Consider the following 15150-nt stretch of genomic DNA (forward strand, 5'->3'; position numbering starts at 1 on the left):
AACATACTTTCCCCATTTTTTATTAAACGCATCACACTCTAAAAATGAAAGTTTCAATTTAAATGCATTACTTTCCCTTTTAATTAATAAACTAGTGTGTAGTTCGGACATTGCACCGGGTTGCTACTTTAATTATTCCTTGTGGTTATATGTATTTGATATTTATAATGTCTTTTTTTTTTTAATTAAGCCTTACGATTATCAATTATATATATTTATTTTCATGTTTTAACATAGTTGATAATTGGCTTAGATGGTGAAATAACCACCCTTTTTATAAGAGGTTGGGTGTTTGAATCCCCTTACCATCATTTTTTTATATGAAGCAATATTGGGTAGCGTGGCATAATGATTCAGGTTGATTGAGTAGTGATGATGTGGTATAATGGGAGATAGAGTAGGTGACGTGGCGTGGTCTACGTGGCACATAGACGTTCTTAGTAACGCCTTTTAATATATTAGTATAGATTCTTTCTATTTCTCAACTACTACATGAGTCATATTTATTTTTGTCTCTATCACTATTCACTACTCCAAAAATTGCCAAACAGTCTGCAATTACAAAAAAGTTTTACCTCTAAAGAAAAACAAAGGAAGTAGGATAGATTATGGCCCTGACCTGCTCAGAGGCTGCTCTCAACTCTCATGGCGTTGGCCGGACTCAATAAAGAGTGGCCCTTTATTGAGCACTGACCCGTCCCAACCTGCCAAATAACCAGGCCTGTTAGGTTCTTTAGTTGGCCATTAAACCAATCCAAAACGAATAAGTACTGTACTTAATTTATGACACATATGGGCTTCACCATCAGGTGATTGCCCATCATACAAATGGTCCACAGAAGTATACTGATACTGAAAATTTTACCCTACACCCTAGTGTAGGGTGTGTTCCCTACACCCCCCCTATGCTACGTCGTTTTGTAGCTGGTATTGAGTTCTCATGTGCAGCTTCTTTCCTTTTGCGATTCTTTCCTTTTTTTTTTTTTTTTTTTTTCCTTTTTTTCTTTTTTTCTTTTCTTCCTCTTTTTTCCTTTTTCCTTTGATTCTTATTATTCAATTTATGTATATATATGATTTTAAACCCTATTTTTTCTCTCTCTTCAATTGATCAACCAACCTCCATTTTTGATCTACATTTTTCTCTCGCTAATTCATCTTCTTCATTTGATTTTTTGAACGAATTCGTTAATTGTTACCGATCATCAATGGCGAATTCTGCATCTGGAGATTGCGTTGATTTTGATCGCGATTGCGAGCGTGTGTTTCCTTCTGGACTTCGTTTCGTTGATTCGTTTGTGCAACAATGTGAGTAATTGTGATCATAATTTTTCAATTTTTAATTATCCCTAATTTGTTCTGTTATAATGCTCTGTTAATTTGAACTTAATTGATGTATTATTATTCACTTTCGATTTTTGAATTTACTACTTTGATTACATTATGATGAACGTTTTTGGATTGTTGTACTTTGTATGAACATTTTGTTGCTTCATTTGTTGTTTCATTTGTTGTTTTCTCTGTGTTTTAGAATTGTGTGTTTTTGTCGTATATTTTGTAGATTATACTTTCAATTAATCGTTTATGTTTTCTTATTCATTGTTACTAATGTGTTTATGTTCAGTCTTAAAGTCATTTTTGATCATTTATTTTTACATTTTTATATCGATATTATGTGTAGTGGTAAATAATGAAAATATTGTTCAAAATATTATGTGCTGAAATTCTTTTTGCAATTGATCATGTGCTGTTTTGATATTGAACATTTTACTTATTTGTTATTGTTCATTCATGAAACTCTTTATGATCATTTATAATTGTATATTGTGCAGTGGAAAAAAATGATGATATTATGTATTTAGAAGCAGAACAGTCTGAATTAAAGGATAAAGAATTTAAATCTGAAGATGAAGCTTTCGAAGCGTATAATGAATATGCTTTTAGGAAAGGTTTTGGAATTCGAATTGGGAAGAGTAAGAGAAGAAGAGATGATTCTTTTTTGATGAAAAGATTTGTTTGTTGTAATGAGGGATTCAAAGATAATAAGTGTAAGAATAAAAGGATTTATGAGAAGTTGGATCATCGAACTGGTTGTTTAGCTTTTGTGCAGTTTCATATTGATCATTTAGGGGTCTATACATGTACAAGACATGAAATGGTTCATAATCATGCTATGATTCCTCCTGAAAAAAGGCATTTGATAAGGTCTCAAAGAGATGTGAATAAAGAGCAGCTTCTTTTCATTTCAACAATGAAATTGAGTGGAGTCAAAGTTACTGATTCTTTGAGGGTTCTAAAGAAGGAGGTTGGGGGATCTCCTAATCTTTGTTTTACTGCTTCTGATGCTTATAATGCATTGTCATCTGAAAAAGCTGCCCAAATTGAAGGATGTGATGGTAACCAATTGATTAAATATTTTGCCAAGAGACATGTGGATGAGACAGATTTTTATTATGATTTTGAACAAGATGATAGTGGTGCTTTAGTTAGTTTTTTTTTGGCGTGATGGTAGGATGATGAGAGATTATCATTACTTTGGAGATTTGTTGGTTTTTGATACAACTTATAGAACTAATAAATATGGAATGATATGTGCTCCATTTGTTGGGATGAACCATCATGGTAACAATGTCATGTTTGGTATGGGTTTTATTCTTAATGAGCGCACCGAGTCTTTTGATTGGTTGTTTGATACATTTTTGCACTCAATGGGGAGGAAAAGTCCCATTACAATTATGACTGATCAAGCACAAGCGATTGCAGCGGGTATAAGAAACATTTTTCCTTCAACTGTTCATCATCGTTTATGTGTATGGCATCTTGAACAAAATTCTAAGAAACACATTGGAGCATTGAGAGCTTTGGAAGGCTTTACAGATTTGTTTGGATATCTTTTGAAGTATTGTGAAACTCCTGCTGAATTTGAATATTTCTGGAAAAGGTAAATTATTGTTTTTTATATTTATTTTTTATTTTTATTATGTGATATATTTGATTATTATGTGATATATATATGAACATTTAGTGTTTTACATATGATCATACAATTTACTTTGTTATGTATGTTATCATAATATTATTAGTGTCCATATTGTTTATGATCATTATTCTTTACACAAATGTACATATTTTAATTTATATTTTGTTCATTTTTAAATTAATATATGATCATTTCTGTTATACAGGATGTGTGATAAATACAAATGTGAAAATGATGATTGGTTATGTGATTTGTATAAAATAAAGGAAATGTGGTGTCCTGCTTATTCTAAGAAGTATTGGTCTGGTGGTATATTGTCTTCTCAACGTAGTGAAACTACTAATAAGTCAGTTTCACAACGTCTTAATAAGACTCAAGGTTTATGTGATTTTTATCATGTTTTTCTTGATGTCATTTCTGAGTGGAGAAGTAAGGAAGGTGCAAGAGATTACAATACTCTGAGGGGTAATAGGCACCTAGCTTTTGCTAATATTGGTATATTAGTTCATGCAAGATCATTGTACACTATTCAAGCTTATGTTCTTTTTGAAGAGGAGTTCATTAGGGGGACAGCTTATGATCATGTTGATAATGGTTTGCGTTTTCCAGAATATTCATATCTTCTTTGGAGGCCTGGGAAGGATATAATTAAGCATGAAGTTGTTTTTAATAAGGAAACACATGCAATTTGTTGCACATGCATGTACTTTAGTGAGACTGGTTTACTTTGTTCTCATTCTCTTCGAGTATATCATTTGCATTGTGTGCGTAATATTCCACAAGAGTATATAATGAAACGATGGACAAAGGCTGCCATGTGTAGTCATGGTATTGAAGAACCTACTTTGAGGACAAATGTTGTGGCTACTAGTGTTTGGAGGTCACAAACAATCAGAAAGTTTGTTAAGTTGATAACAAGTTGTCAGAATTCTTTGAATGCAAGGGCAGAGGTTGAGTGTTATTTCAATCTGTTAAAAGAAAAGGTTGAGAGTGTATCAGGTGTAATTGACTTTAGTGAACCTGTTAAAGAGGTTGAAATTGTTGATCTTGAGATCAAGAATCCTCCAAAAGCTAGGCCTAAAGGTGAGAGGAATGTAAGGCCTAAGAGTACCTTGGAGAAGCAGTGTAACAAGGCAAAGGGTAATTTCAAGAGGAAAAAGTCTCTGTACACTCCTTACAAAAGGGGTATAGGGCAAGCAGTTGTACAGGTATATGATCATTTCATATTTTCAAATTGATCATTTCAGTTTTCGTAAATGATCATTTATGTTTTTTTTTTTAAATAGGAACTTGATGAGAACGGTTGTGCTGTTACTTATGCTAATTCTATTAGTGATCCCATTGAATTGATTGTTTTGAGCAATAAACGGGCTCAGGTAAATTCAAATGTGCCAAAAAAAACATTTTATTTATATTTTATTAATATTGATTTTTATAATTTAAAAATATAGGTCGGCTTAAAATCAGCTGTTGTAGAAGAAATTCCTTCTAGTTCTAAGGAATCAAATCATAGTATTTCCAATGATTTTGATCAGGTATATGAACATTTATGATCTATATTATAATTTTTTTTTATTTAATTTTTTATTTTTTATATTTTTTTTTGGTTTTTTTGTAGGCTACTGGTGAAAGCTCTCTTTCATCTATCATATCTATTGATGTTGATATTTCATCTATTGCTAAGGTTTTTTTTTTTTCCATATTTGTTTGTATAAGTGTTTGTAACTGATCATATACTGGTTTATTAATGATCAATTTAATTTTTTTAAAGGCGAAGGATTTAAATCTTGAAGGTGTTTCTGCTGTTCAACCTTGTTCTAATTTTGGTGCAAATGAAGGTGCTTCTGGTGTTAAAACTTACTCTCAAATTAATCCAAGAGTTCCAATTCATACTAGTGCGTCAACAAAATCTCCTGTTGTTATTCAACCTACTGTTCCCAGGAATGTTCAAAATCAAACTCAGAATTGTTCAAACACCAATCCAGAAATGATCATATCCAACTCCAGGAATGTTCAATCAACAAATGTTCAAGTTATTTCTCCTACGGTTCAAATAAATGATCAAGGATTTCCTGTTCAGAATGTTCAAGTTACTCCTCCCACAGTTCAAAGAAATGATCAAGGTGCTCGTGTTCCAATTCTTCAATCAAGAAATGTTCAATTAGGTTCTAAAAAGATTTCTTCTAAATATGATAGGTTGTTAGCCTTTTTTGATACAAGTGTAGCTAAACGTTTGGCTAATAAAGATAAATAATTAGTATTCCAGAACTTTATAAACATTAGACTTTTTTGTAATGTTGATTTAATTACTATTTTGTAATTTTGAATTTTCGATCTATTATATAAAAAACTTTCATTCAAAGATTAAAATGAAATATCAATTACAATAATATTAAAATAAAATCCATAAGTCTACTTCTAAAAAAAAAAAATAGTCATATATAAGAAATGAACATATACATAGTTGTAAATGAACATTTGAAACTACAAAGTTGCAAATTTTCTAGCTTTCCTTCTATTTGCTCTTGATTCAGTGTTTTCTTCAAATAACATCAGTTCTGCTGTGTATTGGAGCCTTAGATTTCTAATTTGTTCCACCTGTTGAACAAAATGAATTGTCAAATTTTAATTAAACAATCTTTACTGTTTCATAAATGAATATTATATCTTAAATAATTGATCATTTATAACTCTTACATTGTTTGGTTTTAAATCACAAATCCAGCTCTCATTAGGATCAGCAGTGAAGGTTTCCATATGCTTCATAATGTAAACTCCACAGTTTGTATAGTCATTGTTGCTACGCCATTTCATCTTTTCCAAAACAACTGTGTAGTCTTCAATTCTTTTTGCATCTTGATATCCAAGGTGTTTCATGTACTCTGCCAATCCTTTTAACTGATAGAAAAAAGAGTAAAAATTGTTTAGAAGTTTGTATTGTGATGAAGACATGAACAATTAATAAAATATAATTGATCATGTAGTCAACTATAAATGAACATATTATCTCACCATCATTTTTGGTTGTTCTTCATATTTTGCTTGGACTGATACCTTTTTTGGTAGTTTTCTATTGTCAATTATATGAATTTTGTCTTCTATATGATTGACGCACAACAGAAAAAAATGTTGAGAAGTTGATACTGGGAAGAAGACCTGAACAAATTATATAATGTTATTGGACAATATATTGAAGGTAATTGAACATTTGTATTAAACAAGAATTAATACCTGTTTATATCCAACAATGCTGTCAATTTTATTCAACTTCAGTTCATTGTCAATTCTTTCTATGAAGGCATTAATTCTTGTCTTCATTGATGATCCTTCTTGACAAACTTTATTTGTGCACATAATGTGCTGTTGAAATACAAACAAACATATAGAAGTTAAATGAATTTTTAGCAATTATTTATCATAGGAAAATAGAATCAATAATATAAAAAAAGAAGAAAGACTAACATGAAGCACTGTTGAGAAATAAATCTTGTTTCTCGGCTTTTTATGATTAAGAAACCTTGCCCATCCATCTATGACACAATTTGTCACTTCAACATCATCTCCAAGAGTTTTCATTTCATTTCTATTGATGAGATTCAAGCCATCATAGTATAAGAGTGCACTGCATTATGAACATTTAATAATATGAATGTGAACATATTTTTATAAAAGATATTAAACCTTAAGTTTAATTAGTGTAAGTAATTACCTTTCATCTTTTCCACCAAGAGCAAAGTCTACTGCAATTTGGTTCATGGCTTTCTCATCTTTAAACAGATCCTTGTACTTGACCAAGTAAGGAGATCGGAAAGCAGGAGGAAGTGTTTTCTTTTCGCGTTTTGGTCTTGTTGTTCAATATAAAATATTGTTAAATTAAGAAAATTATGAGGAACATAAATGAACATTTGAGTGTATATAAATAAATTTGAAATTATACCTTTCAACCTTTTCCTTTTCAGTTTTTTTCTTCTTTTCTGCAATTGACTTTTTCTTATCATCATTCCTGGTCATATTACATAACACAAATGTACATTTAGGTATATGAAAATGTTCATTATTATTTTTGAACATTTACTTAATATAAATAATGTACCTTTTTGTGACTTTTGAGGATGAAGCAACAATCTTCTTGTTTTCACTGAAAAGTGAAACAATGTCAGTACATATTAATAAAATAAAAGCTTCTTATGTAACACCCTGAATCATTTTCAATTCATAAAATGAAAGATATTGATTTAACATAAACCTATTGATTTAACATAAACCACACATTCATATTACATATTCAACAAAATAATGTTCACACATACAATAGTTTGAGAAACACCAGTTTCAAGTTACAACACGATAGTAACATAAGTTAAATTGTTCCATCTAGATATTTTATCCTACACCATTACATAACCCTAATAGTAAGACATGTCTTCAGGATTTTACCCCTCCACTTTTTCATCATTTTTTGTTTTTTCAAAAACATCTTCCTTGTTTTGTTTTCCACCTCCAACTGTGTTTTTTGGATCATCACTTTTTTCACCACCATCTGACCTAGGGTCAGCATCAACCACTGAACCAGATCCTGCATCTAAGAAAAAATTTAATTAGATATAATATAATTTCTTTGTAAATGAACATTTGAGTATTTATAATTGAACATTATACCTGTTCTAGGCAATCCTTCATTATCTGACCTAGTGTCAGCATCAAGTTTTGAACCAGTTGCTGCGTCTAACAAAATAATACAATTAATAATGAATATTTCTTGTTTGTAAATGAACATTTTACACTTTTTAATTGAACATTATACCAGTTCTAGAAAATTCTTCAATTCTTTGTTCTGAAGCTGCTGAAGTTTTACCCACATCCTTTTCTCCAGCTGTATTATAAATCATCATTTTGGAGATACACTAAGTTAATAGTATTTACACATAATAATTAGAAATGAACATTTCTACTTAAGTTTATGTACATTATTATTAAATATATGAACATATTACCATTTGTTGAAATTATTGGTTGTTCAATTATATCACCAAGTGTTGAAAAGGTGGGCCCTGTTTCTGTTTAGGACAATTTAGACCACAAATTTAGAATTTTTCATATAAAAATTAGGATATATAGTCTCTTTTAGTTAGAATTTACCAATGGCTGGAGAAGGTGGAGTCAACCCCAAGCTGAAAGCTTTTCTGATGTCATATTCTTGTTCTTTTTCCTTTCCCTTTTTGGTTAATTTCTTCCCAGTCATTTGCTTCTCAGTTGTTTGCTTTTCAGACCCTTGCATCAGATTCTTCTCAGCTTGTGCAAGTGCATTTAGGAAATCCTCACTGCCAAAGAATTCTTCATCTTGGCTTAGAATTGATGGTTCCCTAGCTACCACCTTTCCTAAAACTTCATCAACTTTTTTCACCAAGTCATTTCCAGGGAAGATATCCTTTGCCTTCACCAATTTTGAAGAAAGCTTTGACAGGTTTGAACAAGTTGTTTTTACCAGGGAAACAAAATCATCCATAAAAACCTATATGAATGAATATTAAAAATTATGCAGTTGAACATTTCAGATTATACAAATGAACATTTATGTTAACAAAAGTGATCATTTTATAACCTTAGGACTTTCTTCAACTTCTGCAGCAATCCTTGGTAGAATTTTCCCTCTCCCAAATCCCAATTCTAATTCAATCTTCAACCTCTCAAGAACCATGTCTCTATTCCATGCAGATATGATAGGAATTGTTCTTGGAGGCCTTTTGTCTAACCTCTGAACTCTATCAAAATAGAACAACTACAAGAAAAAAGAAAACATGGAACAGAACATAAACAATAAAAAAAAGTGCATTTATTTAAATTTAAATGAACATCTTGTATCTAAGAATATACCATCAGAAATTGAAGAGGGCCTTTGTAGAACCCCTTGCCTTGCTGCTTTCTCCAATCAACATGACATTTGATAAGTGAGTCATATACAAACTGACACCAGTTCAAATTTTTTATGTTTTCTTTGTCCATCATAGAATAAAGAAATTTGAAATGGCATTGATTGTTTGATACACATTTCATCAAGCAGTTCACAGCCACTGCTAAAAAGTTAGTAATGAAATGTTCACTTGGTGGTCTGTTGTTGGTGAATTTATCATTTATGTATCCATTCACAATCTGCAAACAAAATGAACAAAACATTTATACTTTTGATCATTTAATGTATTTAAAATGAACATTTAAAACTGATCATACCTGACTCACTGATGGAGTTTTTCCTGACCATGATTTTCTCCATTTCTTCAGAAATTCTGCATACTCCTCACTAATTTTATCAGACTTTGGCTCAACAATTGGAATTTCTCCTGTAGGCAAGCCATAAACTACCCTAACATCCTCTACCTCAATTTCTATTTTTTCATTCTTTGGTAGTTCAAAATACTGGCTATTTTCTTCAAAACTTCCCAATAACCAGTTACAGAACTTTTGATCAAGTTGAGGTAAACTAATGTCAAGAAGTGATCCTAACCCTATATCAATAATTTGTTGTTTTTGGGTAGGTGTCATCTTTTTTATCCATGCAATGAACTTCACATGTCCTCCTCTCTTTGAAGATTTCTCTTCCTCAAATTCATCTTCCTGAATTTCCTCAACTTCATCAGTTTCTATTGCTTGAACCATTTCAGTTTTCATTTTCTTTTTTCTCCTACCTTCAATCTTTCCTTCATCATACAGTACCATCTTTTGCTCCTCCTTTTCAACCTTTGCCTTCACTGAATTCCCTTTCTTTGCCTGTTTCTTCCTTGGCTTTACTTCTTCCTCTTCCTCCTCTTCCTCCACCTCATAATCATCCTCACTGACAGGCTCTTCTTCTGCTCTATAAACTGACTCTTCACTATCATCATCACTGTCAGGATCTTGAGAGGGTTCATCTGATGGTACTTCTTGTATTTTTTTTCTCTTTCCAGCATTTCTCTTGGCAGGACTGACATCTGAAAATTAAATATATAATTTTGTTTAAGTATTGAAAATGTACAGTAAGCAAATGATAAAATGAACAAAATTGTTTTCTCAAATGATCATTCTATATATAGAAATTGAACATTTATAATATATCATTATATACCTGCTTTTCTTTTGCCAGCAACCTTAGAAGTTTTCTTCACTTCTAGAGTTTTCTTTTTCCCACCTATATATTGAAATTGAACATTAATGATATACCATCATAAATGATCATTCTATACATTAAGATTGAACATTTACCCTTTTTGCCTTGGTCTGGAGGATATTCAGCAGGAGCACCTGCCATTTTTTTTATTGGAGTAGGTGCTGGAGGTGGTGCATCAGCTTCCTTTTGAATAGGAAAATTCCTTGTAGACATTCTTCTCTTCTGTCCTATTTTTGCGGTTTCTTTAGCAGGCTCAACATCCTTCTTCAGGCTTCCCTTTTTAGATTCATCTAACAGAACATCTATTGTTTTTAAAAAAATTTATGTTAGTATATTTGAAAGTGTAATATTTATTGTGTAACAGAAAAGTATTATGATTACCTTGGCTCCTTGTAATTCTACCACTTGGCACAACAACAAGGCTTTTGTTTTTGTTTTTCCTTGCAACCATTTTGTATCTTGTTTTCATTTTGGTTGACTGATCACTTTTTTGTGATGATGGAGCTGTCTCCTCACTAAGTTTTGTGGAAACTTTATCATCATCTTGATCTAGAAGATAAGTTTCATCCTCAATTTGAACAAAATCAGGTGCAATTTGTGCTGCATATGAAATGATCAAATATAAAAGATTAAATAAACATTATTAAATTGGATGACAAAAGTTTACTATATACAATATAAATGAACATTTCAGGTAATGAATATGTACATTTTCCACTATTTACCTTTCGGATCTGTTGTCTTTGTAGACTCATCTTCCACTGTTTTCTCTTTAGGGATTTTCTCCTTTTCAGGCTCTTTTTTTCCCTCTTGTCCTTCTATGAAAATTTAATTAGTTAATATTTATATATTTTTTTAATCTTATTGAACATTCAATATTATGTAGATCCAATATGAACATTTTATGTAATAAAAATGTACATTTATAAATTTTTACCTTCTACATTTGTTGTCTTTGGAAAGACATCTTCCACAGTTTTGTCTTTAGGGCTTTTCTCTTTTTCAGTCCCTTTTTTTCCTTCTTGTACTTCTATTAAAATTTATTTAGTTAAAATTTAATTTTTTTAATCTTATTGAATATTTAATATTATGCTTTTCCAATATGAACATTTTTTGTAATAAAAATGTACATTTTAAAATTTTTACCTTTTTCCACAGTTTTCTCTTCTATTGGCCCTTTTTCTTTCTTTTTTGCTTCACCTTCAAAAGTAATAGTATTGTTAAAATTGATATTTATGACTATTAAACAAAAATATTCAATAAATATGATCATTTACCTTTCCTGATTTCCTTGCTTGCCTTTTCCATTCTTTTGAGATTTCTCATAATTCTGATTGTCGATTCTTTGTACTTTCTGTAAATGTATGATATTAACTTTGAAATATATTCATTAATTGATTAAATTAATTCAATTATTTAAATTTAAACATACTTTGGGTTTCTCTCTATGTCTAAATGTATTTCTTGCATCTTGTCCTTTAATGTTGTTATTCTTGAATCATCTTTGGGTTTTCTGATATTTCATTAAAAATATGTTTGAATTTACAATTTTGATTAGTAAATAAAAAAATGAACATATAACTTATATTACTATTGGCCATGAGCAAACTTTTTTGTACTGATTTTCAAATGAACATATAGTCTATCTAAATTGAACATTTAAGTTTTCTTACTTTTGGCCAAGACTATTCTTTACTGGATTGCTTTGCACTTTTGGTTGAACTTCTTCTTGCTTGCTGAAATCAATATTAAGAAATACTTTAAATAAAAAATGCACATAAATTGTACATAAAATATACTGTTATAAAAATGAACATTTGTTTATATAAAATTGATCATTAGTATACCTTTCATCCCTGCTCTCTTTGTCAGTTGTGTTATGTGTAGCAGACACACTCTTAGTTGTTGCATTAGTAGCAGGAATGTTCTCACTTTGTTCACTTAAAAAAAACAGAATTATTTTATATAATATGATATTAAAGTATGAACTAATTTATACAATGAAGAAGATAATTAGTTATTTTGTATAAAGCTTTTATACCTTATTGTTTGATTTGTCTCTGGTGGTCTTGATTTTGACATAACAAATTTCACTCGAACCTTTTTTTTTTCACTAAAATTTTAAGAATTACCTAATAAGTTTGGTATATATATACAATGTACAATAATTGAATGTAAAAACAATTATTTTATACATATAAACTTACTTGTTTAAAGTGTATCTTTCATAACTATTACCATATTCATTTTGTTGTATAACCTTCTTTAGAGTTAATGGTTCAGATTTCCCATCTCTAAATTGAAGCAAGTGTATCACTCTAAATGGCACATCACTACATTATAAATTAATTACATGACATTAGTTTGAATGCATATCACTGAAATGATTATTATCATATTTATATATGTGCATGATGATTTAATGAAATGTATATTTGTTATTTAAATCTCAATGACTACTCAAATGAACAAATATACATATATGATCATAATTATATCTATAAATGAACATTATGAGTATCAAATATGATCATATACAATGATGTTTCAATGAAATGTACTTTTGTTTTTAAATCTCAATAAATACTCATATGAACAAATATAAATATATGATCATAACTATATCTATAAATGAACATTATGAGTATCAAATATGATCATATACAAATAACATATTAAACAAAGATAAAACCAATTTTATCAAATACAACTAGCATATTAGACATGAACATAATATATTCTGTAAATGACTAATTACCTTGGTAGTGGAGACATTGTTAAATCCGTACCAATTGACTTGTCAATATCTTTTAAAAGTTCCGGATCTACAATTGGATCATTTTGGCGGTTTTTTTTTCAATTTGTCTACTCTTGACTGAAGAGGTACATCATCATCATCGTCTCTGTTTTATTTAATAAATTGTTAATGTTTTAGTTATTTTCAGTAAAATCTTAGAACAATTACTACAATCGCAAAAAATTTTAACAAAAATTAGGTTTTACAAAAGTTAGGGTTCATACATTTCTTCAGAAATTTTCAACAAATTACTCGTCTGTGAAGTATTTTTCTCCAAAATCATACTACAATTGCAAAAAATTGAACAAAAATTAGGTTTCACACATAAAATCGCACTATAATTGTCATCGCAAGAATATGAACAAAATTACTTACTCTTTGGTAACATTTTGCTCTGATTTTCCAGTTTTATCTTCCATGTTCTTCTCTAAAGCGTTTTTTTGCAAAATCACTCTACAATCACAAGGAAAAGAACCAAAATTATGCTTCATACAAAAATTGTACTAAAATCGTAATCAAATGAACAAAATTACTTACTCTTTATCAAAATGCTGCTGCGATTGTTTAATTTCATCTCGAATATCAGACATTTGAAGTAATTATGAAGTGTTTTGAAGCAATTTTGCAATAATTTGAAGAGAATTTCGTTCCGATTCGACGGTGTTGATGAGAGAGAAATTCTACAAAAATGAAGAAGATGGTTTTTAGAGAGAGAATAATTTGATATGGATAGTTTTTTTTTTACTGTGGTTAGTGGGGGTAGTTACTGTAGTTTGTGGGGGTAGGGGAAAAACGCAAAACGCTGCGTTTTGTAGGGGGTGTAGGTTATGGTACCTACACTAGGGTCTAGTGTATACTAATTAAATTTCAAACGCATCCCATTAAAAAAAGGCCCAAATTAAAACGAGCCCACCCAAAAAACTGAACATATCTTTAAAATGCAGCCCACCCAATTGTCATTTATAAATACAAAATCGTCACTTCCAACAACTATTTTTTTTTTCTTCTCAAATATAATTTTTTTAAAAAAAATCGTCACTCTCAAACTTAAATTTCTGAAATTTATTACTCCTCTCTTTGATTTTCTCTCTCTTACAATCAAACACAATTCACTCTCTCTCATCCAAAACAACCATGAATATTTGAGATGAGATGAAAATCAAACGGATTCTCCCAAAAAAAGATAATTTTATGTAAATTTCACTTAATTTTGTTTGGATATTGTTCAATACTCTGTTGGTCGAAATTTTTATTGGAATTGTTAAAAAATTTAGTGTAATCAAACGGATAACCTTATGTTCATAAAATATTTTGAAATATTCATAATACTATTATTTGTTGTTCACATGATAAATATTCTCAATGTTCATAAAATATTCTCATTTTGTCTGTTTATGCTTGTGTTCATATTTTGAATGCTTATGTTCACTTTCTGAAATGCATATGTTCATATTTTTTATGCATATGTTCACTTTCGTTCTTAAATGCTTATGTTCATATTTTGAATCCTTTTGTAAACTTTCTGAAATGCATATATTCACTTTCTGAAATCCATATGTTCATATTTTTTATGTATATGTTCACCTTCTAAAATGCTTAATAATGTTCATACGCATTCAAAAAATGAACCAATGCATATGTTCATATTTTGAATGCGTATGTTCATTTTCTAAAATGCATATATTCATATTTTTAGTGCATATGTTCATATTTTTAATACTTACAATGTGTATTTTTCATAATCATTTTATATTTTATTTCTTCAATTTTCTTATGTTCATAATTAAAGGCCGTAAATTCAATTCATATGAATTGCATGCTCACAATCCTAATCAAATTGATCAAAATTCATTATAAAATCACCACAAAAAAAATCAAAATTCATACATAGATTATTAAATTTATAGAAATTAAACAAAATACAATTACAGAGGAGAGAAAAAATGAAGAACGAAAGAGGAAAAAACGGAGGAAAAATTATGATCGAAATTTGATGAAAATTTTGATTAAAATTATTATAGAAAAGAAAAGTGAAGAGAAAAGTACTACAATCAATTTGTATTCATCACCTATTACAAATTGACACATTACCCAAAAATTATATATGCAATATCAATCACAAATTCAGAAAATATAACCTATTAAACCAAATTACAAATTCAATAACATAAACTAACTTATATCAACAATCTCTTGAGAATTCCAATTAAATCCATCACGAATCAACGAAAATAC

General features: G+C 29.7%; 3 protein-coding genes across 6 annotated transcripts; 2 read left to right on the forward strand and 1 right to left on the reverse strand.

Annotated features, from left to right (window-relative positions):
• Positions 1-830: 830 nt before the first annotated feature.
• Positions 831-5254, forward strand: LOC110731695 (protein FAR1-RELATED SEQUENCE 9-like). 4 transcript variants are annotated; one of them, XM_021911574.1, is made up of 7 exons: positions 831-1305; positions 1830-2938; positions 3183-4185; positions 4264-4353; positions 4429-4512; positions 4596-4661; positions 4749-5254. In XM_021911574.1, the coding sequence occupies exons 2-7, from the start codon at positions 2511-2513 to the stop codon at positions 5229-5231; spliced, it is 2154 nt and encodes a 717-aa protein (XP_021767266.1). In that variant the 5' UTR covers positions 831-1305; positions 1830-2510; the 3' UTR covers positions 5232-5254. The 4 variants fall into 4 exon arrangements, with proteins under 4 accessions (XP_021767266.1, XP_021767268.1, XP_021767267.1 ...); XM_021911576.1 differs by lacking the exon at positions 4264-4353; XM_021911575.1 differs by lacking the exon at positions 4596-4661 and having other exon boundaries at positions 832-1305.
• Positions 1206-2503, forward strand: LOC110731504 (protein FAR1-RELATED SEQUENCE 5-like). The gene is made up of 2 exons (XM_021911354.1): positions 1206-1305; positions 1830-2503. The coding sequence occupies exons 1-2, from the start codon at positions 1206-1208 to the stop codon at positions 2501-2503; spliced, it is 774 nt and encodes a 257-aa protein (XP_021767046.1).
• Positions 5255-5382: 128 nt separating the features above from the next.
• On the reverse strand, positions 5383-7053 carry LOC110731696. Its single transcript, XM_021911578.1, has 6 exons — positions 6687-7053; positions 6440-6599; positions 6209-6337; positions 5990-6133; positions 5675-5875; positions 5383-5575 (listed from the first exon to the last, which is right to left on the reverse strand). The coding sequence occupies exons 1-6, from the start codon at positions 6731-6733 to the stop codon at positions 5462-5464; spliced, it is 795 nt and encodes a 264-aa protein (XP_021767270.1). The 5' UTR covers positions 6734-7053; the 3' UTR covers positions 5383-5461.
• Positions 7054-15150: the final 8097 nt, after the last annotated feature.

The sequence above is a fragment of the Chenopodium quinoa genome, unplaced genomic scaffold, assembly GCF_001683475.1.
Source record: "Chenopodium quinoa cultivar QQ74 unplaced genomic scaffold, ASM168347v1, whole genome shotgun sequence".
NCBI lineage: Eukaryota > Viridiplantae > Streptophyta > Magnoliopsida > Caryophyllales > Amaranthaceae > Chenopodium > Chenopodium quinoa.